The following is a 25,699-nucleotide window of genomic DNA, read 5'->3' on the forward strand; positions in this document are numbered from 1 at the left end:
TAAAATAACTAATAAAATCGAGTCGAGAACAGAACACTGATGAAGTCTGCAATAGTAGACGAAATACGTATCTGTCAAGATATTAAAAATATATAGCGGAATTAAAAGGAACAACTCGTCTCTTTGTATTCACAGTAATGCATTCTGCTAAAACGCTCAACCAAACCACAATAATAAAATCCATTTCCGGAATTTTGAGAGATTTTATCTATATTTAAGAGATCTTGAGATCTTAAAATTAAGTCAAGGTCAAATGTATATTCCAAGTCAAGTCAGATCGTTTGATGATTTTGTAGTTAAAGTCAGGTCCAACAAGAATGATTTGGTCAAAAGGGCCAAACCTTCAATATTATGCTCTTTTGAAGTATCAGTCTTGATTTAATTTTTTTGAAAATTTGTTTTTGAAAAGATTCAAAAATTTCACGAATTTTTCATGTTTTAACATTGTAAATCGGACCATTAGTTGCTGAGATATCGACGTTAGAAAATTGTGGGTTGTTTTGGTGAAACTTAGAAAACAAAAAATTTCCTGTTTTTAAACCTTTGCATTGCAATATCTGAGCAACTAAGGGTCGTATCAACAAAGTTAAAAAAAAAAACAAAATAAAGAGAATTTTCTCAGCCCTTCAAAAATATTTTTTCCAAAAGTGGGCAAACATGTGCACTAATTTAAAAAAAATGAAAAACTGCGACTATTTTCAAAAAAGTTACCTAAAAATGGCTTTAATTTGAAAACGGTGCACTTTATCAAAATTTCGCTTAAGTACTTTTTGATTAAAAATTTGATTTTATATCGAAAAAAAAAGTTGAAAAATTTCTTCGACCAATATTTCGATTTTTTGAAAAATTCAGTATTGATAAAAAAAAATTCATAACACGGTCAAAGATTTTTTGCACAACATGGAAATTTCTGAAAAGTTGGCATTTTATGTCCCCTAAAACATATAAAAAAATAATATTTTTTTGAAAATCAAGTTTTAGTGGCAAAAGTGAAATTAAAAATCAACAAAACAATTTTTACCTCGTATCATTTTTTCCAGTGTAGTCCTTATCCATACCTACAACTTTGCCGAGGACACCAAATCGATTGAATTTTCATACATAATTTTTGTATGGACAGCTGAAAAATTTGTATGGAAAATTATATGGACAAATTGATAATGCAAAATGGCTTCTTTGGGCATACCGAAGGCAACAAAAAAGCTTCAGCCGGATTAAAAAATACAAAAAAAAACGAATTACTGAAATATGAGAGAATTGCTCGAATAATAAAAGTCCGTTCGAAGGACTTCAAGTCAAAGTCAAATTTGTATTCTAAGTCAAATCAGTTGGAGAGATCAAGTCATAGTAAAATTATAGTCCAAGTCTTGGCAGATGGATAGATAAAGTCAGGTTTGCAGTCTAAGCCAAACATTTTGAGTGACCAAGTCAAAGTCAAATTTGTAGACCAAAAGAAGTTAGATCGGTAGAAAAAGTCCGTTATGTAGTCTAAGTCATGTAGTAAGTCCTGCCTGCTTTGATTAAGTCAAACTTAATTGAGTAGTCCAAGCCAAGTCAGATTAATAGTTGAAGTCATTAACGATAGATCAAGTCAAATTCAAAGTCAAATTTAAAGTCCAAGTCAATTTGGATTGGTAGATCAAGTCCTAATAAAAGTCTATGTCAAACGATGAAGATCTCTAGTGATTTTAAACACAACTTTGAAGCAAAAATTGAACTCTGATCGATTTCAGCCTATTTTTACCGCACCTTGAGAGATGGCAGCTGCGTTCACCCCGGCGCGTGCCCCCCACGGAATAAAATAATCGTGAAAAAGATGATAAATTGTTGCAAAACCCACCCATCTCTCACTCTTTCCTCAGTCAACACTGTTGTTGATATCCGCTCGCGCGATACACCTGGATATTGAACGGCACGAGCCCCCTAATGGATATTCCGGTTTTCCGCGAGCTCCAGCGAAACCAATCAGCTGGCGTGTGTGCCCTTAAAAGGGCATCCCTGTCGTCCACCGACATGTGCGCGATTAATTGAAGTTTTGAGGAGCACCTGTTTCGTGTTTCATTTTACGACATGCAATTATCAGCTGTTTGCGAGTGATAAGTGTCGGGCATTTTTGAAGATGCAATTTGTGTGCTAATTCGGTTATGCAAGGTTGTTGTTGTCGTATTTTTTTCGAGAAAGAAAATAAGACGTTATGATGTCCCCCCTCTTAAAATGTGACAATTTCATGAATATTAATTACCTTTTTCTCACTCTTCTCTTGTTACAGGTATGGCGAATTCCCACTCAACCCCTAGCGATCTAATTCAAGCAAATTGAGTAAGTTATCCTCAATGGAATCGTAAAGCAATCACATGACTTGCTCACTTGTTGATATTGTTCTCGAAAGAATCTTTCTCAGAATCGTAAAACGACGCTACTTTAAAAGGACTCACATTCAATCAAGACACACAACTCACCCTTCCCCTCAAAATCTAAAAAAGTCACCCCTCACAAATTTCCCGCCACTTTAAATTTAGCGGAAGTCGCCCTCACTCACACTTTGACAATTTTGTCGCCAACTGTCAACAGTGCGTGAAACGTTTTCTCGCACTTCCTTGAATGGGTTCGACTCGAATCTTCCAAGAAATTAGGGCAGTGTGTAATTTTTAAAGAGATTACAACCCCTTGGAAGTAAACACACAGACTTACATATGAGGGTAATTCATGCGAGTGGCACCCTTAAATTTAATGGGTTGAAAAGTTTTCTGCGGCTCAGATTGTTTTGAAAAGTTTAAAATACGGTTTTTTGGCATGGTGTTGGTTGACGAAAAGATGAAAGAAGGGTTCGTCTTCATTGTGTTAGATATTGAAAATAGGGGAAGGGGACTTGTATTGGTGCTATTATAATACACTCTTGTTATTATGTCATTTCGTGAGTGTGTGGTAGTGTGACCTTGCGTAACGGAATAACTGTCTGTTTCAAACTGTACTTTCTCGTAATTTCACAGCCGGCTAGAGTCATGTTGTATTGCTAAGACAAATATCAGATATTTTCATGAGGATATCGTTTACTCATTGATATTCTTTTGAGAGTTTCATCGAAGAAAGTAAATGACTAGTTCATAATGAAATTTCGAGATAATTCCATCGCTTCCCCTTAACTCAATTTGGCAAAACAACAATAAACGACACAGGCTCGTTCAGACACATAAATCAAACGTTACAAGCACACCCAAGCCAAATCCAGTAGCGCTTATTTTCGCAACAACAACAAGCTCCTTCTATCCCACACGTAATAAGCCCTTCTAGACCACCCTGCGAGCTCGTCGTCGCAGCAAAAAGTGCAGCTCATCATCGGATAAAATTTATAGTCTATTTTTCCGACGCGCCGCCGTTATTTATGCGTCGTCGTTGCGTCCTTTTTTGAAGGATTGGCGGAATACTTGCTTCTCGCAAATGATGCAGCCGCGCCTCAGAAATGGAAATTTCGCTGCATTAGCATGCAAATCGCTTCTAGTCTACGCAGAGAGTAGGTTTGGGTTGAAGAAGGTGGCACTGAGAGAAAAAAGTACAGCTATTTACTATCTAACAAATGTGCCAACTTCATTGGCAAAAGTTTGGTCCCAGGACGTACAGGTTTTACAAAAATGAGAACTTATTTATATTTCTGATTTTCAACAAGTGACTCAAGAGATGACCTTATGTCCTACACCAATACCCATCATCAGGCCACTTTAACCTAATGTCCAACACCAGTATTCATCACCAAAGCACTTTGACCTAATGTCCAAAACCAATTTCCATCACCAGGGCACTTTAACCTAATGTCCAACACCAAATTCAATAACCAGGGCACTTTAACCTTATGTTCTACAGCAACTTCAACCACCAGGGCACTTTAACCTAATAAAACACCAATTTCAACCACCAGGACACTTTAACCTAATGTCCAACATCAACTTATATCACCAGAGCACTTTAACCTAATGTCCAACACCAATATCCATCACCAAAGCACTTTGACCTAATGTCCAAAACCAATTTCAACCACCAGGGCACTTTAACCTAATGTCCAACAGCAATTTCAACCGCCAGGGCACTTTAACCTAATGTCTAACAGCAACTTCAACCACCAGGGCACTTGAAACCTATGTCCAAAACCAATTTTCATCACCAAAGCACTTTGACCTAATGTCCAACACCAACTTCTATCACCAGGGCACTTTAACCTAGTAGCCATAACCAATTTCAACCACCAAGGCACTTTAACCTAATGTCCAACACCAATTTCAACCACCAGGGCACTTTAACCTAATGTTCAACATCAACTTCAACCACCCGGGCTTTTTAGCCTAATGTCCAAAACCAATTTCTTTCCACTTTGACCTAATGTCCAAAATCAACTTCAACCACCAGGGCACTTTAACCTAATGTCCAACACCAATTTCAACCACCAGGGCACTTTAACCTAATGTTCAACAGCAACTTCAACCACCCGGGCACTTCAACCTAATGCCCAACACCATTATTCCTCACCAAAGCACTTTGACCTAATGTCCAAAACCAATTTCAACCATGAGGGTACTTTAACCTTGTATCCATAACCAATTTCAACACCACGAGCGTACTTTAACCTATTGTCCAACACCAATATTACTCACCAAAGCACTTTGACCTATTGTCCGAAACCAATTTCAACCACCAGGGCACTTTAACCTATTGTCCAACACCAATATTCCTCACCAAAGCACTTTGACCTAATGTCCAAAACCAATTTCAACCAACAGGGCACTTTAACCTATTGTTCAACACCAATATTCCTCACCAAAGCACTTTGACCTAATGTCCAAAACCAATTTCAACCATGAGGGTACTTTAACCTTGTATCCATAACCAATTTTAACACCACCAGGGTACTTTAACCTATTGTCCAAGACCAATATTACTCACCAAAGCACTTTGACCTATTGTCCGAAACCAATTTCAACCACCAGGGCACTTTAACCTTATGTCCAACATAAATATTCATCACCAAAGCACTTTGACCTAATGTCCAAAAGTAAACCAATATCCATCACGGATATTAATCGATATTAAGGCGGTATTCCATTACGGGAAACGGAAGTACTCAACTATCCTTCATGATATTTGTTCCCAAAATGCCCAAAATAAGTATTTTTAACTGTGCCTGATTCATTCGAGGTCTTCATACGATCCCTTTACTTCTGCCACGAATCCCCTCGGGTTCGAGGGGCTTTTATCTATCCATGTTCATCTCTTTGTTGTTGTTCTGCAACGGCTTAACGGCGCTGCGAATCCCAACCCCGCTGCGCTGATGATCTGCATATCTCCCGAGCATGATGTCAGTGGGAAGGAAATTATTCCTTGTGTACACACGCACACCATCATTATGTAAATGATTGTTATGAAAATGCTGGACCTTCCCCTACTCTTCTCGCTCAAAAACTGACATCCAAAGGAAAAAAACAAGTCCTGGCTGCAGACCAGAGTGAAGCCCCCTGAAGCCATATGCAGACTCCTCAGATGAAGAGATCTAACCCCTAAAACAACAACAAAAAAACTGTGCAACTTTTACGGCTGCAACTCATCCCTTTGAACAACTCGCGCGCGCTCTAATTGCAAACATCCAGCAGCATCCAGAAACGTCAACAAGGATGACGCGCGCGCGTGGACCGACAAAACAAAAAGGATTAAAAGCGGCCGCACGTGCCCCGGCGGATGGCGCGACCGAGGCCGGGGTCACGTGCTGAAAATATGCTACACTTTTTGTGTGAGTTCGAGGAAGAACCAGAAGTGCAGCAGCACAGTCCCTTTGAAGATTTTAATAAGCTGTTCCTAGCGGAACTATGGGAAACCTAGCAGGGAGCGTAATGACAGATGTGTATGTATTTAGATTCTACACTCTTGGTGATTGGGCAGGATGCTGCACGTGTGTGGTTTGAAGTTATCCCACCAGTTGTTTAGAATACAATTGGGAAGGTTAGCTGAATTAATGGGAAGATCTAATTGGGTCTTTTATGTTTCAACTGATTTAAATTATTTGCAAATGGTTCATGAAACAAATCAAAGTTTAAAATGTCATGTGCATTAAGCTGATTCTGGAAAACAAAAAAAAAAATCTGTATTATTCCTTTATTTTCAAACCTTTTAATTGACCAAACTTCTCGATAAAATGTCAAAGTATCAAAGCTGTGAGTCTTGTCTAGCTGGCAAACATTATGACATTATGACTGAATTTGCTATTTCGTTTAAGCAAATTTGAACAAATAAAACTTTTTAGCCAAAACTGTCCATAAATTTTTTTTGTAGATATTATTTTGGCAAAATCAGGAAACAATACAAGTTCAGGAAAAAGTGTTTTGTTTGCAAAAAAAAAAAATACTTTTTTTGTGTGAAAAGTGGGATAAAAACGAATTCTATATTTTTTTCCCTAAATTATTGCAACTTTTTTAATGAAAAATATTTATTCAAGGAGAAATACTAAAAAGATACGTTTTTACAAAATGTTAAAACGGGGTGACATTGGTCGAATTTTAATTTCATTTTGCAATAATTTCCAACTATTACTAAATATCAATTGAAGATCAATAAACCTATTAAGTCAAGTTAGTTGATTGACTTAAAATAAATTGCATTTAAATTTGAGGTTATATTGACAGAAAATAACAGTTTTGCATAAAAAAATAAAAAACGTTATTCTTATAAAATATTGTCTAAAATGACACTTCGACGCAAGAATAAAGAGTTTAATCAGTTTTATATTAAATCAGTTTTACAAAAAAGCCTTCATTTTGGAAGTTTAATTTTAATTCTGTTTTAAATAATACAAAGTATTTAAAATTAAGAAACTAATTAAATCTTCTTTTTGTAGAAAATAATCCTTTCCAACAACAGTTTTAAAATTTTAATGCTAAACAGCAATTCCAGCTCAAATCAGGAATTTTTCTGGTATTTTTGTACCCGACCCTCTCCGATTTCAATGAAACTTTTTAGACATGTTATCCGAGGCCTATATAAGCCATTTTTGTGTATATGGAACCAATTGTACTCGAAAATAACATTTGAGAAGGGCGTAAGTTGTTTATATCTTTTGTATGTTGTAATTTAAAAATGTCTATATCTCGAAGCCGTTGCATCGTATCAAAAAGTGGTCAAAAACAAACTTGTAGGAAATTGGACGGGCTTGCTGAAAAAATACACTGAAACAAAAATACACGCCACTTCCATGAGATTTTACAATTTTTTAGTTTAAAAGTTAAATTTGAAGGTGATGTCACGATTTTTATTCGTTCAAATTTTTTGAGGAAATAGCCTAAAATGTTACAAAAAGACTCACGAAAAATGCAGGAATCATTTACTAAAACTGTTTTTTTAAGTGGTCTAAACGTCAAAATTTTCAAAAACCGATGGTGGGAATCGATTCCCCAGACAATTTTACATAAAAGTCTCCATATTGACCATTGTTCTATGTAATGTACGAATTGTAAAGTTACAGCACTTTTAAAAATAAAAATGTTGAAAAATTAGGTTTTTTGATGTTTTTTTTGCAATTTCTAAATGACAGACTTGCTTCCCGTATCTCGAAAATATTTTTTTGCAATTCCGTCGTGAAACTACTTACTTTTCCTGTCATTCTTGAACGACGAAATAGCCTTCTTTTCTGTACCAAAAATAACAGAATCGAATAGCAACACTTTTCAAAATAAATGCTGAAAAGTTCTACTTTTCAGCACTCAAATGGGTGCTGAAAAGTTGAACTTTTCAGCACTTGTTTCGAAAAGTAACACTTTTCAACATTTTTTTGATTTAAACGATTTATTGACAAAATACATGAAAATTTGACATAAAATTTCACTCATTGTGTGTTTTTTTGGAATTGCAAAAAATGTTGTATGGAACTCGTTACAAAACTTGATTTTTTCAGCACTCTTCGTATTTATCCAACTCGGTGAACCTCGTTGGATAAATGTACGACTCGTGCTGAAAAAAATCCTCTTTTTGCAACTTGTTGCATAAACTACTATTGCCGGAAATATCTGCAACCCCATACATCCAATTTAAATGCAGTCAAAGGCAAACTTATAGGAAATTGGACGAGCTTTTCGGCAAACATTTTTTCGAGACTGAAAAATCAAGTCTGTTATTTAGAAATTGCAAAAAAAATATAAAAAACCATTTTTTCAACATTTTTATTTTTAAAACCACTGTAACTTCACAAGGATTTGACATAGGGCAATGGTCAATATGGAGACTTTTATGTAAAATTGTCAGGGGAATCAATTCCCACCATCGGGTTTTAAAAATTTTGAAGTTTAGACCACTTTTCAAAAAAAAAAAAACAGTTTTAGTAAATGATTTTAGTATTTTTTTAGGAGAGACATACCATCCTGCATTTTCGTGAGTCTTTTTGTAACATTTTAGGCTATTTCCTCAAAAATTTTTAACCTTCAAATTTAACTTTTAAACTAAAAAATTGAAAAATCTCATGGAAGTGGCGTGTATTTTTATTTCAGTGTTTTTTTTTTCAGAAAGCCCGGCCAATTTCCTACAAGTTTGTCTTTAACCACTTTTTGATACGATGCAACGGCTTCGAGATATAGACATTTTTAAATTACAAAATACAAAAATATTTAAATAACTTACGCCCATCTCAAATGTGACAGCTTTCATAAAGTGTTTTTGACTGTTCCAAAGTAATAAATAGCTCAAATAAAAGTTAGCAAGCAACTCTCCATTGTTGATACATCTGAAAATGTTGATTTAATAGCGGAAAACGGCAAAAGTGTTGAGAATTGGTCGAACGCCTTAAAGTGAACGTGATTAAAATGGGTATATTTCCCCTTTTGACGGATTTTTTTTTCGCGAAAAAAAAAACTTTTCGTGGGACTGTACATCGGTATTCCGTGAAAATTTTAAAAGTCTTCAAAGGAATTCAAACATGCTAAATACGATTATAAACGCAGGAAAATGCATTTTAACTGGTTTTCGGTTGATTAAACTTTGATTTTCATTAAAAAATTTAAGTTTTTCGAAAAAGCCGATTTTGGCCATTATTCCTTTTTTACCTCAACTATAGTCGTGGGATTAAGTTTTTATTCAATTTTTTAATGATCTGAATGGCAAAATATTAAAAGTTAGCGTGTAAAAATGACCGACAAAACATGTTTTGATTGGAAAAAAATAAATTAATGCCTTACATAAAAATATCAATTTTATTTGCTATTAATTATACTGAATTTTCAAAGAAATAAAACTAAAAAAAAAACACTTTCATCTTCATCAAATCAGTGCCAAATTGGAAACCCAAATAATCCCACTCACCAACAATAGCACTGTTAATTGCTCACTCGTTACTGCTCGCCAATTTTTATCCCTCTAAACTTTTATTTCGCACGTCGTCGTCGTGTCGTCGTTTGTATGACAAAACGGTACCGGTTGTAAAACGTTATACCCACGGCTTCTAAAAAGCATCCATCTATTCGCTACTATAAATGCCCCAGGCAATTCCGTCATTTGAGGCTAGAGACTATCCCATTCATATTGCAATCAAAAGAGCACCCCTCTTGACGAGTGTTTGAAAGTGTCTCATTTTTTGTATCTTTTTTAATTTTAGGTTTTTTTGCTGCAAAATTTATTCAATTTTGCAGATTCCAAATTCGCCCTTTTAAAATGTTTCTTTAGTCATGCACGAGAAGCAAAAAAAACCTTCAATGCTCTTTTTTTCACTTCGAAACGTTGATTACGACGACGACGACGACAAAGACCGTTGGAAGTTGTAGAATGATGATGATGAAGAGAAAAAAAAAATCGAGAGTGAATTTGACAAACAAAAAAAATCGCGCAGCTCATAGAGAAGAGGAAAAACCTCTGGCACACGATGTGTTTCCATTCATTTCGCGCGCCAAATGTGAGTTTTTGTGTGAGTGTGTGTACTTTGTAAACATAATCTAATAGAAACAACAAGAAACAAGTAAGAGAGTGGAAAAATGCTGCTCTCTCGCGCGGAATTGTTTGTGAGAGTTTTTCCTCCTATTATTTTTCATCTTCTCTGATTTGTATCACTTAATTTAAATATTTGGATGTGTCTGTTTTGAGCTGCTCGCGAAGATGAAAACAAATCGTTCCAAAGAGCACAGAATCTTTCAATCTTGATGATTGAATGAGAGATTTTTTGTGTGTGTTCTCTAATTCTCTCTATGGGAGCGTCTCGACCGGATGCGGGTTAAATAAACGAACACTTCCGGAGCAGACTTGGTGCCCCCGCTTCTCCCGTTTTATTAGAATGGTAGATTCTAGGTTTATGACCGCAAAATGGAACGATTTGAGGTTAGTTTGAATACTGAATTCAAACCGACTAATCTAAAATTATTGTCACAATGTATTATTCTTGAATAAATAAAAATTATAAAATATTATTGGTAGACGTAGTCATACGTTTTCGTTAAAATTCATTTATTTGGCTCAATTTCAGTCTGCTCAACAATTGTGGATGTCTTTCAATGAAGAATGTTTGCTAATTTAATGATTATAATAAAATATTGCTTTTACTTGATTTATTAACACACTAAACAAACAATTTTCCAACCTCCGCTTTCAAATTCTGGCAGCATCAATAATGTAAGTCAGTGAAATATATTGGTCACCAGGGAGAGTTGCTGCTGCATCTGGTGTCCCCCTGGAATAGTCTGGACTCCCTATTTGTTGTTTGACCAGGAAAGTGCACCTCAGTCAAAAGTGCGCTCCCCCTTGCCGGATGAACGATGTGAAGTCAGACTGCATCTAGTTTTTATTTAATAACACAAATGCTCACAATAAATATTTAAAACTAGCAAAAGGTGAATCACAAAAAACTCATTTATAGAATAATAAATTTGAGCGTTTGGTAAGGTATGTCCACACATCCTTCCTCCCCTGTTGATTCTGCGAAATGTGATCCGTTTTCAGAATCCTCTCTGTGTCAAACACAACGCAGTAGGGCTGGCCGCTTTAGTTTTTGTAATACACTTTTGGCTATTTTTGGATGAACTGCAATTACTAATATTGACAAGAAAAGTACTTGGGGCGTAATCTCACCATAAGACTTTCAAGCATGCTTGGTATCGATCTGTGTTAGATTAGATTAGGTTAGGGATCATCCATAAACCACGTGGACACTTGGAGGGGGTTGGGGTTAAGGTGGTTGTCCACGCTCCATATAACGTTTTTTTGTATGGAAAATTGGCCACGAGGAGGGGGGGGGGTTGAGATTTCCAAAAAAGTGTTCACGTAGTTTGTGGATGGTTTCTTACACAAAAAAAACTAATTTTTATAAGATTTTGATGAGTTTTTTTCCCCAATTGTTAAATAACTTATTGTTTTTTGAAGATATGCAATTCAAACTAACTAGAAGGATCCAAAGAATCTCAAAGTTACCCTAAGGATTCCTTATTTTTTCTAGGTTTCAGAAAATATTCAATTATACTCGTTGATTTTATATTATTTGAAGGAATCCTATTATTACTTTTTAAAGATTCTCTAAAATAACTAAATTTCAGAAGAGATTCTTGTTGATACTTAAAGATTCTTAAAGGATCCTCAAGTATATGTAAGATTCTTTTATAGTTTCCAATGTTTGATTCTCTAAGTTATCCCAAAGATTTCCAATGTTTCCTGAAGATCTTCATAGTTACTCCAAGGATTTCCAATGTTTCCTAAAGATCTTTACAAGTTTTTCCTAGTATTTCCGATGATACACGAAGATTCTCAAAGTTACTCCATAAATTTTCAATGCATCCTGAAGATTTTCAAAGTTTCTCCAAGAATTTCCAATAATACATGATGGATTTCTAATAATACCAATGTTTTTTTGAAGATTTCAAAGTTATTCCTAGAATTTCCAAGGTACCCTAAAAATCTTTAACGTTTCTCCATGGGTTTCAAATAATACGTGAAGATGATCTTCAAAGTTTCTGTATGGTTTCAAAAAGTTACATGATCATGCCCAAAGATTCTTCGAGGTCTCTCAATATGGGTTCTGATATTAAAACTCGTTTCAATCTTCCAAATCCTAATTTTTAATCTTTTTTTCTAATATCAATTCAATTTGTCGATCCAGTCTAAAAAACAGCAACGCTTCCCCAAGTTTCAACCATCATTCAAACCATTTCCCCCTCATAGTCAGGGTGTGCCCGAACCCGTCATCGTCATCATTTTCCACCGCAGGAGCCGACCATCCATTAGACAACGAGCCACGCGAGCTCCTATAACATGCATGCATTTTCACCCTCCTAAATCCCCGGGGGAGATTAGAAGCTTATTTGCATATTGCAAATTCCTTGCCGATCCTCCCTGGCTGACCTCCTCCTCATGGTCGAACCCCCAAGAAGACCCCTATCTGGAGTGCAGTTTCAGCTTCCGGACAAATTGCAGAAATTCAAACCGTAGAGAGGGTGCGTGTAATTAAAGTGCATCATCCATAGTTCATTAATTCATAATTTTGTTTGCTCGCTCCTCCGACGTCGGAGGGGCTTGGTCTCTGGAGATGATGGATGGCTTGAGTTAAAGGGGCGAATCGAGAACTTACACAAAGAGGGTGGATGCGATTCGTTTTTCTGGTTTGAATTACATCATCTGCTGCAAAAATGTGTTAAAATATTTTAAATATTGCATCTTTTTTTAGTTTCTAACTTTTAAATGACATTCTCAACCTTGAAAAGGGCGTTTTCAACTTTTAAAGGGTGTTTCCCAACTTTAAGAAACATTTTCAACCTTAAAAAATGCTCCAACTTTAAGAGAACATTTTCATCACTAAAAGGGTGTTTCCCACCTTAAAAATGGCGTTACCATCTAATAAGATGCATTCAACCTAGAAAAGAACCTTACATAAAACTTCTTATCTTAAAATGCCGTTTCCAACCTAAAAAGAACGTTTCCAACCTTGAAAATGACATTTAAAATCTTAAAAAGGGCGTTTCCAAATTTTAAAGGGTGCTTTAAACAATAAAAGGACAAACCTTAAAATTGCTATTCTCATCTTCATAGGACGCTTCCAACATTTCAAGTTCGTTTTTTTAGGGGTGCTCCAAACTTCAAAAGAACGTTTCCAATCTAAAAGGGCGCTTCAAGTTTACAACCTTTGAAGGGCGCATCCAAACTTAAAATTGCGTTGTCAACCTTAACCCTTACAGTCCGAACGTCTGATGCGAGATACCGAAAAAACATTAAAAATGCTGTATCTTTGGCATCTTTTGACCAAATAAGTTCGTTCACCCCTCAAAAGAACCGGACAAATCTCTATTTTCAGAATCTACAAAGAAATCCGGAATCGGTCACTTGGCCACGGAGATATTCCGGAACCTAGTGGGGTAGGTTTTTGTCCGGGTATGCAACCCAATCTACAAATCATGATTATTATCATAAATTCTTCAAAAAAACCATCCCAATTTGCTCCAAGACCTGTTCTGGACATATAAGGCATATTCCTTTGATCCCGGACCATCGGATATGAATTGGCCACCCTTCCGGAACCGACTACACAGGAACGGATGTCGAATTCTACATCAAGTCTAATATGGCTTCCGACATGTCAAACGGCACTAAATTTGGCTCAGGAAATCAAATTTGACATCCTCAGTACTTTCTGGTGCCATTTGGCCACCCTTCCACCAACCCGGAATATCCGTAACATGGTTCCGGTGGACCAATTTCGGTAATTTCACGAGCACACTTTCCGACATGTCAAACAACACTGATTTTGGCTCAGGAACTCAAATTTGACATCCTCATTACGATCTGGTGCCATTTGGCCAGCCTGCCATCAACCCGGAATATCCGTAACATGGTTCCGGTGGACCAATTTCGGTAATTTCACAAGTACACTTTCCGACATGTCAAACAACACTGATTTTTGCTCAGGAACTCAAATTTGACATCCTCATTACGATTTGGTGCCATTTGGCCACTCTGCCACCAAACCGGAATATCCGTAACATGGTTCCGGTGGACCAATTTCGGTAATTTCACAAGTACATTTTCCGACATGTCAAACAACACTGATTTTTGCTCAGGAACTCAAATTTGACATCCTCATTACGATTTGGTGCCATTTGACCACCCTGCCATCAACCCGGAATATCCGTAACATGGTTCCGATGGACCAATTTCGGTAATTTTACAAGTACACTTTCCGACTTGTCAAACAACACTGATATTTGCTCAGGAACTCAAATTTGACATCCTCATTACGATCTGGTGCCATTTGGCCACTCTGCCACCAACCCGGAATATCCGTAATATGGTTCCGGTGGACCAATTTCGGTAATTTCACGAGCACACTTTCCGACATGTCAAACAACACTGATTTTTGCTCAGGAACTCAAATTTGACATCCTCATTACGATCTGGTGCCATTTGGCCACTCTGCCATCAACCCGGAATATCCGTAACATGGTTCCGGTGGACCAATTTCGGTAATTTCACAAGTACACTTTCCGACATGTCAAACAACACTGATTTTTGCTCAGGAACTCAAATTTGACATCCTCATTACGATCTGGTGCCATTTGGCCACCCTGCCACCAACCCGGAATATCCGTAACATGGTTCCGATGGACCAATTTCGGTAATTTTACAAGTACACTTTCCGACTTGTCAAACAACACTGATACACTGATCGGTCACTTGGCCACGGAGATATTCCGGAACCTAGTGGGGTAGGTTTTTGTCCGGGTATGCAACCCAATCTACAAATCATGATTATTATCATAAATTCTTCAAAAAAACCATCCCAATTTGCTCCAAGACCTGTTCTGGACATATAAGGCATATTCCTTTGATCCCGGACCATCGGATATGAATTGGCCACCCTTCCGGAACCGACTACACAGGAACGGATGTCGAATTCTACATCAAGTCTAATATGGCTTCCGACATGTCAAACGGCACTAAATTTGGCTCAGGAAATCAAATTTGACATCCTCAGTACTTTCTGGTGCCATTTGGCCACCCTTCCACCAACCCGGAATATCCGTAACATGGTTCCGGTGGACCAATTTCGGTAATTTCACGAGCACACTTTCCGACATGTCAAACAACACTGATTTTGGCTCAGGAACTCAAATTTGACATCCTCATTACGATCTGGTGCCATTTGGCCAGCCTGCCATCAACCCGGAATATCCGTAACATGGTTCCGGTGGACCAATTTCGGTAATTTCACAAGTACACTTTCCGACATGTCAAACAACACTGATTTTTGCTCAGGAACTCAAATTTGACATCCTCATTACGATTTGGTGCCATTTGGCCACTCTGCCACCAAACCGGAATATCCGTAACATGGTTCCGGTGGACCAATTTCGGTAATTTCACAAGTACATTTTCCGACATGTCAAACAACACTGATTTTTGCTCAGGAACTCAAATTTGACATCCTCATTACGATTTGGTGCCATTTGGCCACTCTGCCACCAAACCGGAATATCCGTAACATGGTTCCGGTGGACCAATTTCGGTAATTTCACGAGCACACTTTCCGACATGTCAAACAACACTGATATTTGCTCAGGAACTCAAATTTGACATCCTCATTACGATCTGGTGCCATTTGGCCACCCTGCCACCAACCCGGAATATCCGTAACATGATTCCGGTGGACCAATTTCGGTAATTTCACGAGCACACTTTCCGACATGTCAAACAACACTGATTTTGGCTCAGGAACTCAAATTTGACATCCTCATTACGATCTGGTGCCATTTGGCCACCCTGCCACCAACCCGGAATATCCGTAACATGGTTCTGATGGACCAATTTCGGTAATTTCACGAGCACACTTTCCGACTTGTCAAACGGCACTGATTTTTGCTCAAGAACTCAAATTTGACATCCTCATTACGATCTGGTGCCATTTGACCACCCTGCCATCAACCCGGAATATCCGTAACATGGTTCCGTTGGACCAATTTCGGTAATTTCACAAGGACACTTTCCGACATGCCAAACAACACTGATTTTTGCTCAGAAACTCAAATTTGACATCCTCATTACGATTTGGTGCCATTTGGCCACTCTGCCACCAAACCGGAATATCCGTAACATGGTTCCGGTGGACCAATTTCGGTAATTTCACAAGGGTACTTTCCGATATGTCAAACAACACTGATTTTGGCTCAGGAACTCAAATTTGACATCCTCATTACGATCTGGTGCCATTTGGCCACCCTGCCATCAACCCGGAATATCCGGAAAAAATGGTTCCGGTGGACCAATTTCGGTAATTGACAAATCGGAAAGTATCCGTAAATTGGTCCATTAGAACCTTGTTACGGATAATCCGGGTTGGTGGCAGGGTGGCCAAATGGCACCAGAACGTACTGAGGATGTCAAATTTGAGTTCCTGAGCCAAATTCAGTGTTGTTTGACAAGTCGGAAAGTGTGCTCGTGAAATTACCGAAATTGGTCCACCGGAACCATGTTACGGATATTCCGGGTTGGTGGCAGAGTGGCCAAATGGCACCAGATCGTAATGAGGATGTCAAATTTGAGTTCCTGAGCAAATATCAATGTTGTTTGACATGTCGGAAAGTGTACTTGTAAAATTACCGAAATTGGTCCATCGGAACCATGTTACGGATATTCCGGGTTGGTGGCAGGGTGGCCAAATGGCACCAGATCGTAATGAGGATGTCAAATTTGAGTTCCTGAGCAAATATCAGTGTTGTTTGACGTACTGAGGATGTCAAATTTGAGTTTCTGGGCAAAAATCAGTGTTGTTTGACATATCGGAAGATACACTTGTGAAATTACCGCAATTGGTCCATCGGAACCATGTTACGGATATTCCGGGTTGGTGGCATGGTAGCCAAAATGGCACCAGATCGTAATGAGGATGTCAAATTTGAGTTCCTGAGCCAAAATCAGTGTTGTTTGACATGTCGGAAAGTGTGCTCGTGAAATTACCGAAATTGGTGCACCGGAACCATGTTACGGATATTCCGGGTTGGTGGCAGGGTGGCCAAATGGCACCAGATCGTAATGAGGATGTCAAATTTGAGTTCCTGAGCAAAAATCAGTGTTGTTTGACATGTCGGAAAGTGTACTTGTGAAATTACCGAAATTGGTCCACCGGAACCATGTTACGGATATTCCGGGTTGATGGCAGAGTGGCCAAATGGCACCAGATCGTAATGAGGATGTCAAATTTGAGTTCCTGAGCAAAAATCAGTGTTGTTTGACATGTCGGAAAGTGTGCTCGTGAAATTACCGAAATTGGTCCACCGGAACCATATTACGGATATTCCGTGTTGGTGGCAGAGTGGCCAAATGGCACCAGATCGTAATGAGGATGTCAAATTTGAGTTCCTGAGCAAATATCAGTGTTGTTTGACAAGTCGGAAAGTGTACTTGTAAAATTACCGAAATTGGTCCATCGGAACCATGTTACGGATATTCCGGGTTGATGGCAGAGTGGCCAAATGGCACCAGATCGTAATGAGGATGTCAAATTTGAGTTCCTGAGCAAAAATCAGTGTTGTTTGACATGTCGGAAAGTGTGCTCGTGAAATTACCGAAATTGGTCCACCGGAACCATATTACGGATATTCCGGGTTGGTGGCAGAGTGGCCAAATGGCACCAGATCGTAATGAGGATGTCAAATTTGAGTTCCTGAGCAAATATCAGTGTTGTTTGACAAGTCGGAAAGTGTACTTGTAAAATTACCGAAATTGGTCCATCGGAACCATGTTACGGATATTCCGGGTTGATGGCAGGGTGGCCAAATGGCACCAGATCGTAATGAGGATGTCAAATTTGAGTTCCTGAGCAAAAATCAGTGTTGTTTGACATGTCGGAAAGTGTACTTGTGAAATTACCGAAATTGGTCCACCGGAACCATGTTACGGATATTCCGGGTTGATGGCAGAGTGGCCAAATGGCACCAGATCGTAATGAGGATGTCAAATTTGAGTTCCTGAGCAAAAATCAGTGTTGTTTGACATGTCGGAAAGTGTGCTCGTGAAATTACCGAAATTGGTCCACCGGAACCATATTACGGATATTCCGGGTTGGTGGCAGAGTGGCCAAATGGCACCAGATCGTAATGAGGATGTCAAATTTGAGTTCCTGAGCAAATATCAGTGTTGTTTGACAAGTCGGAAAGTGTACTTGTAAAATTACCGAAATTGGTCCATCGGAACCATGTTACGGATATTCCGGGTTGATGGCAGGGTGGCCAAATGGCACCAGATCGTAATGAGGATGTCAAATTTGAGTTCCTGAGCAAAAATCAGTGTTGTTTGACATGTCGGAAAGTGTGCTCGTGAAATTACCGAAATTGGTCCACCGGAACCATGTTATGGATATTCCGGGTTGGTGGCAGGGTGGCCAAATGGCACCAGATCGTAATGAGGATGTCAAATTTGAGTTCCTGAGCCAAAATCAGTGTTGTTTGACATGTCGGAAAGTGTGCTCGTGAAATTACCGAAATTGGTCCACCGGAACCATGTTACGGATATTCCGGTTTGGTGACAGGGTGGCCAAATGGCACCAGAACGTACTGAGGATGTCAAATTTGTGTTCCTGAGCCAAATTTAGTGCCGTTTGACATGTCGGAAGCCATATTAGACTTGATGTAGAATTCGACATCCGTTCCTGTGTAGTCGGTTCCGGAAGGGTGGCCAATTCATATCCGATGGTCCGGGATCATAGGAATATGCCTTATATGTCCAGAACAGGTCTTGGAGCAAATTGGGATGGTTTTTTTTGAAGAATTTTTGATAATAATCATGATTTGTAGATTGGGTTGCATACCCGGACAAAAACCTACCCCACTAGGTTCCGGAATATCTCCGTGGCCAAGTCACCGATTCCGGATTTCTTTGTAGATTCTGAAAATAGAGATTTGTCCGGTTCTTTTGAGGGGTGAACGAACTTATTTGGTCAAAAGAGGCCAAAGATACAGCATTTTTAAGGTTTTTTCGGTATCTCGCATCAGACGTTCGGACTGTAAGGGTTAATAAAAAAGATTCCAAATATTTAAGGGGCGTGTATAACCTAAAACTAACTCATCAAAAAGGGCTTTCCCTGCCTGAAGAGGACGGATAGAAAAAAAGATTGAAAAGGATGTTTCCAATCAATCATATAAAATTCATTTTCAACCTCAAAAAGGGCGCTTCCAACATCAAAAGAACGTTTGCAACATTGACAATTCCAATCTTAAAAAGGGCGTTTCCAAATTTTAAAGGGTGCTTTTAACAATAAAAGGACAAACCTTAAAATTACTATTCTCATCTCCATAGGATGCTTCCAAAATTTCAAGTACGTTTTTTAGGGGTGCTTCAAACTTCAAAAGAACGTTGTCAATCTAAAAAAGGGCGCTTCCAGTTTACAACCTTTGAAGGGTATGGTATTCTCTGTTTACAACCTTTGAAGGGCGCATCCAACCTTAAAATTGCGTTGTCAACCTTAATAAAAAGTTTCCAAATCTTTAAAGGGCGTTTCTAACCTAAAAATAACTCATCAAAAAGGGCTTTCCCTGCCTGAAGAGGGCGCTTCTAACTTTGAAATACGTTTTTAATCATTCAAAGGTGTTTTAAATTTTGAAAAGGATGTTTCCAATCAATCATATAAAATGCGTTTTCAAGTTTTAGAAGGGCGTTTCCAACTTTAAAAAGTGCTTTCAACAATTAAAAGGCTATCTTTTAAAGGGCGTTTCAAACCTTAAAAAGGGCGCTTGGAACGTCAAAAGATGGAAACCTTTTGAAAAGGGCGTTTCCAATCTCTAAGTTTTTAACCATTAAAAAGCTCATCCAATTTTAAAAGGACGCTTTAAATATTGAAAATTGCTCGCTTTTCAATAAAAAATTGAAAAGGGCGCTTCTGACAACAAAATGCCATTCAAAGTATTTTTATTCCAAAAACCTCCCAACAAATCCCTAAACTACCCACGTGTCCACGACTCCACGGGGGGTTGTCCGAAAACCCGTCCAACCGTTCCACGATTAGCGCCCGCCCCCTCCGGATGATGTTGTGTCCGCGAAAGCCGCCGGAAGCACCAGGCTTCCAAACCAGGCGCAATATACATTTAATTAGGTGGGATTTAGTTTTCGCACATTTCCGGCATGCTGGACGTCGCCGCACCAGTTGGCCGAACAATGGCTGCGAGCTGTCACTTTGACAGTTGCTGCGTTGGTGAGGATAAAGTTTTAATTGATTCTTTTTCCTAATGTTGGATTTTCGGAAGGGGGAATAAATGAATAAAGTAAACAAGAGTTCGAGGGAAGAAGTGAAAAATGATTGCCTTTGAAGAGTTTGGACACAATCGGGGGTAGAACTTTTATGGGGTTCCGATTGGGAAGATTAAGGATGATTTTTGGGAGGGTGAACTTCACTAATGAAAACGAAGGATGCGTTGCGATTCGTGAACCGTGACGCATTTTTGTTCAAGAAGTTCCGCGTTGAATCCATAAAAGATAAACGACGTTTTAAAACGAATCAATTTGTAAACAATTTTGACAGGGCGAGTCCCGCTTATGATGATTTCGTACCGCTCGCATTTGTTTGCAGCGGTACGGGAACCGTTTTGGAGACTTCACAAATTCTGTATTGTTTTGTCTTTCTTGTAGAGTTTTGGATTGGAGACTTGAAAATTGTTGAGAGTTTTCGATTCTTCAGACTTTTTGATTCTTTAAAAAGTTTTAGTGACTTCAAATCTCGATTTTCGTAGACTAAATGTTGAGACTTCATAATTCGGAGACATTTCCTTTGTCTGAGTCCCCCTTAACAACGAAGGTTTCAACTAGCGACTTCTTCTACCAAGACCTCTGACTTATTCGTTTTGTAACCTGATCAGATCAGAGCTTCTTGGAAACTCTAGCCAATTAAAGAAAACTTCACAGAGTCAAATATCAAAATCTGAAAACAATATTGTTGTTTGCAGCGGTACGGCAACCTGCATTTTTTCATCCAAGTAGCTTGTCTTTGATGAAGATTTGTTTTTGAAACATTGCGGTTGCAATTTTAGGACAAATTTTGACATGTCCGAGGAAGTTCCGAAGAAAATATTCCGCCAGGTACTCAAAGGAGTGTCCTACTGCTCTCGTACGATGAGTCGAGGTATTTGAACAAACGTCAACCCTTTATTTTCCCAAAATAACCTTCAAAATTGATTCCAGCCACCTTAAGGGACATCGTGGCGTACGTGTACCTTAAAAATGGCCGCGAGATCACCACTGAAGAAGCCACCAGCTTCACCAAATCCGCTCTCGCCCAACTTTGCAACAGTGGCCTCATCCGGAACTCCCACAACTGCTACCAGCTGCACGACGCCCTGAACTTGAGCCAACCAGGCCCGGTACGACGTAGGACTACGCGCTCTACCCGAAGAGGAGCCCCCATTTGATTTGACGCTAGTTTTTTGAATAAATCCTTCGTAGAACTGCATCTGCCTTTGCCCTACAAACTTCCCACGAAAAAACCTCGGAAAACTCATTATCAATTCCTGGGGAAGAATCGTTTACAAATTTTATTATCCGCCACTTTTATATGCAGTTTGTTTTATGGCACTTTAACCCTCTCTCTCCTGCTTGCTCGCACAGAAGGTCTGCGGGCCCGCCACAAAACTGCAAACTCAGAGTTCTGTTCCGGCTAACCAAAAAAAAAAAAGCTGGTCAAAGAGGACACAGTCTGCAAAGTCCGGAGTCCGGAGAAAAGTGCTAAAGTTGCTAAATAAATTATGTGTGTGTGTGCGATTGTGGAGAGTGCGGGACGGGGCGGTTGAGAGAGGGAGTGGGGTTGAATTACGAATGCAAAGTTATTCCAGAGGTTCCAGGGGGACCGTCCGTGGACACGACGCGGTGGGTAATTGGGTAGGATGATTTTGTAAGGGAAGTAGCAAAAAGAGGCAGACTGCCTTATTGGACATAAATTGTGGACTGCGTCGGATTCATTGGGTTTGTGCACTTGGAGGTTTGACGATTTCAAGATTTATGGAGACTTGCAGATCGTTGGAGAGTTTTGGAGAGTTTAGAATATTCGGCGATCTAATGATTTTTGAAGGTTTGCAGAGTTTTGGAAACTAATAAACAATGAAAAATTATCAGTTTTGGAGACTTTTTAATTTTTGGAGACTCGAAGATTTTGAAAACTATGAGAAATAAGATTGTTGGAGAACATGTTATTTTAAGGACTTCAAATTCAAAATATTGCGAAGTCCCCACAGAAAACTAGGAGACCTAAGCTTAGAGATCTCTACATTTTCGAAGCACAAAAAATCGATTTTTTTTGTGGATTCTTCACAGTTCAGGTAATAAGTTTTCATTTTGTAACCCTGACATTTTTTTAATAATAAAAAAAAGGTGCTCTCCTTGGAGACTTTTAGCTAAATCAGAGGAATTGTTGGATACTTTATGATGTCTAATGTACTCTTCCGATGTTTATGGTTAATCAATGTATTTATGGTTCTAAAATACTTGGCAATTAAAAAAATGTTTGTAAACATATGATATCGGAAAACATTTCAATATATGGTTGATTTAGGATTTTTAAATAAACAATGTTTAAATTGCAGATTCTTGGTTACAAAATTGGATATTCTCAAAGGTTCTTAATTACCACAGGATTGTTGGAGACATTTTAGACCCAAATTCAGCAATCTTTAACCCATTTAGATAATGGTCAATCGAAATTTCTAAAACTCTACACTTTTTGATTTTTGTATTCATATACAGTGGAGAGGGGACCATCCATAAACCACGTGGACATTTTTTTGGTTATCTGTTACCCCCCCCCCCCCCTTTGTGGACAATTGTCCATACAAAAAAAAATCTTTTTTGTATGAATCGTGGACAATCGCCATAACTAACAACAATGGAAACTAACAATTATTTTGCGGAGACTTTTGAGTTAAAAAAAATCAAAGATTCTGGTAGACTTATCGTTTTTTGAAACCTTCAATTGGATTATTTAAAAATCTGTGGAGACTTCTTCAAATGAGCATGTTGGAGACTTCTTGAATCATTGGAAAAAATAATGAATATTGAATTAACATATTTCAGAAATATTTAAAAGTTTTCATTTTTGTAGACTGCCAGTTAAGTGGAGACTTTTAGAGCCTTATAGAGAAAAAATCATGAAGAGAATTTGATTCTTGTAGACTTACAAATGAACTATGTAGATTTGCTATTTTTTTTTATCTTTTTGGTGCCTATAAAATTGTCATTCACTTGAACATTTTCAATTTTCTACACAGGTTGTGTAAAGTTGATGTTTTTAGGTTTTTGAATGGTTTGTGGAGACTTTGACATCGAAATTTCAAAGGGTATGTATTAGGGTGGGTACGTTTTTCAAAAAGTTCTCGGATCAAGTTTTAGTATGGTTCCCCTTGTAGGGCATGCCCATAGGTACTTTCATGCCAAATATCAGCTCATTTGGTTGTAAACTGGCTGCGCGCATCAGAGTTAAAGTTTACATGGGAATTACTATGGGAAATTGGAACTTTTTGTTCAAACGCTCCTACAGGTCTGGGAAAATCACGCGCCAACTTCTGGTATGGTCAGGCCTAAGGAGAATGGTCTGTAGAACACTTTTCCCGAAGAGAGCATATGGATTCGTTGTCCCTAGACCTGGCGCATCGGCAAACAATCCGATGTCTCAGGAATCAACGAATGAACACCGCGACGCCATACGTCAGGCAGCTACCACGTGGTGAGAAACGGCTGGAATATTCAATTGCAAACCTTCTTTTAACTAGAAAATGATCATTTCGAGTAATCCTGATATTATTTAGTCGAATTCAGAATCTTTGCATAGCAAATTTGTATTTTTTTGCAAATATTTCAACCACGTGGTAGCTGCCTGACGTATGGCGTCGCGGTGTTCATCGAGCTTTCTTAGCATGCTAAGAAAAATTGGACGCTTTTTGAGGGAAAACCGTTGATTCCTGAGACATCGGATTGTTTGCCGATGCGCCAGGTCTAGGGACAACGAATCCATATGCTCTCTTCGGGAAAAGTGTTCTCCAGACCATTTCCCATAGGCCTGACCATACCAGAAGTTGGCGCGTGATTTTCCCAGACCTGTAGGAGCGTTTGAACAAAAAGTTCCAATTTCCCATAGTAATTCCCATGTAAACTTTAACTCTGATGCGCGCAGCCAGTTTACAACCAAATGAGCTGATATTTGGCATGAAAGTCCCTATGGGCATGCCCTACAAGGGGAACCATACTAAAACTTGATCCGAGAACTTTTTGAAAAACGTACCCACCCTAGTATGTATCCAAAAAGATTCTAAGGCTGTATCAAAGGTTTTTGAAGACTTAATCATTCTTTTGAACACTTTTTTAAAAGATTTTGAAAAATTTCCAGTGCAAAAGTGAGAAAATGTTTGTTATTAAATAATTTTCAATTATATATTCAAAAGAGCAGCCATAACCCCATGCTCGATCCCGGAAACGGAAGGGGTTCGAGCTTCTGCACAAACGACGAAGAGTGAGAAGAATTGCAAATTGTTTGGATTATTCAACTCTGCGGTGAAGTAACGTTCCTTTCCGGCAGTTTCATCCATTGCAAAAGTTCTTGGGGTGGATGAGGCGCTAGTGAAAGTTGTACGCGGGTAATGGTTACGAATTTATAATTAAGAATAAATTGCCGAGTTGGGGCGCGGCGGAAGTTTCTCTCTTGAGCATTCGTTTGGCTTTACGTTTCGATGCTTGGGCTTGAACAATGATTGAATCTTGATTTAACTTTTGAGATTTTATTACGAATCATTTTTGAGTTGAGGGGAAAAGTTGAGAGAACGCCTTGCTGAAGTAATTAATATTCCAGAAGAACTCATCCCAACTCAGTAAAACATAGAACATTTATTGTCGTACGCAAGACCCGTTAGCAGCGATTCTATCAGCCTTCAGGCAAGAAAAACTCTGACTTGTTGATGAAGGCCTAAACTATTGCCGCAATAAAAAACTTTATCGTACATGAAGGGCTCAAAACCCGGTGGAAATTCACTGCTTCTCACGGCCAGGTAGAGGTAGAAATCCCTTCCAGGTTGGCTCTGTCCAGGGCGATGACACACGATGGATGACCTAACGTTATCGTCCAGTACCCATCGGGGGTCGGCAGCTACAAAGAGCAAGATGTCATGTTAATGTTTGCTAGTTTCTTGAACTCTTCGTTTAGGAGAACTCAGAAGATCTTAGAAGCAGATCTGGGACTAACATCACAGAATATACTTTCCCATAATTTCGCTGCCGACCAGCACTTATTGGATATTTATACTGTTCAAAGCGTCCATCAGACCTTAATTACAAGTATCTCGTCAAACAGTCAATACAACAACTCGTCCGTCAATTAACCAAAACCCAATAAAACATGTTCCTAAAAGCATTCCCCCTCTTTTTTTCGCAAGAAGGTCGTTCAACACCCTCTAAAAGCGCGGTACCCCCTATCCCTATTAAAAATTCTCAACAAAACCCTCTCAGCCCGTAAAATGGCGGAACCACTTCGCTGCTTCTCTTCCCAACCCAAAACACGCACATTCCACGTGTTCTGTTTACATCGCTGGCTGACGATCGTTCTGGTTCGTGTAATGCCCTGTTTTTTTATTACAAGTGGGCCCTCCTTGACGATCTTCGTTAGACCCGCTCTCACATTTCGAGAAATAAGAAGTTTACGACCTCTTGAACAATCGCGCGCGCAATACGACGAGATTCTTGAGTTTTGACG

The 25,699-nt window shown here is 38.7% G+C and overlaps 2 protein-coding genes across 4 annotated transcripts in view; both read left to right on the forward strand.

Annotated features, from left to right (window-relative positions):
• The window catches only part of LOC120424222 (zinc finger protein jing homolog), a 103,586-nt gene that overhangs the window by 17,379 nt on the left and 60,508 nt on the right, over positions 1–25,699 (forward strand). The gene's annotated exons all lie outside the window — the stretch shown is intronic.
• On the forward strand, positions 20,945–21,421 carry LOC120424240 (uncharacterized). Its single transcript, XM_039588307.2, has 2 exons — positions 20,945–21,094; positions 21,154–21,421. The coding sequence occupies exons 1-2, from the start codon at positions 21,016–21,018 to the stop codon at positions 21,378–21,380; spliced, it is 306 nt and encodes a 101-aa protein (XP_039444241.1). The 5' UTR covers positions 20,945–21,015; the 3' UTR covers positions 21,381–21,421.

Source organism: Culex pipiens, chromosome 2 (genome assembly GCF_016801865.2).
Source record: "Culex pipiens pallens isolate TS chromosome 2, TS_CPP_V2, whole genome shotgun sequence".
NCBI lineage: Eukaryota > Metazoa > Arthropoda > Insecta > Diptera > Culicidae > Culex > Culex pipiens.

Coding starts and splice junctions, on each gene's coding strand:
- LOC120424240 (XM_039588307.2), top strand. CDS start 21,016: ATGTCCGAGGAAGTTCCGAAGAAAATATTCCGCCAGGTACTCAAAGGA. Junction 21,095..21,153: donor CTCTCGTACGATGAGTCGAG/GTATTTGAACAA, acceptor AATTGATTCCAG/CCACCTTAAGGGACATCGTG.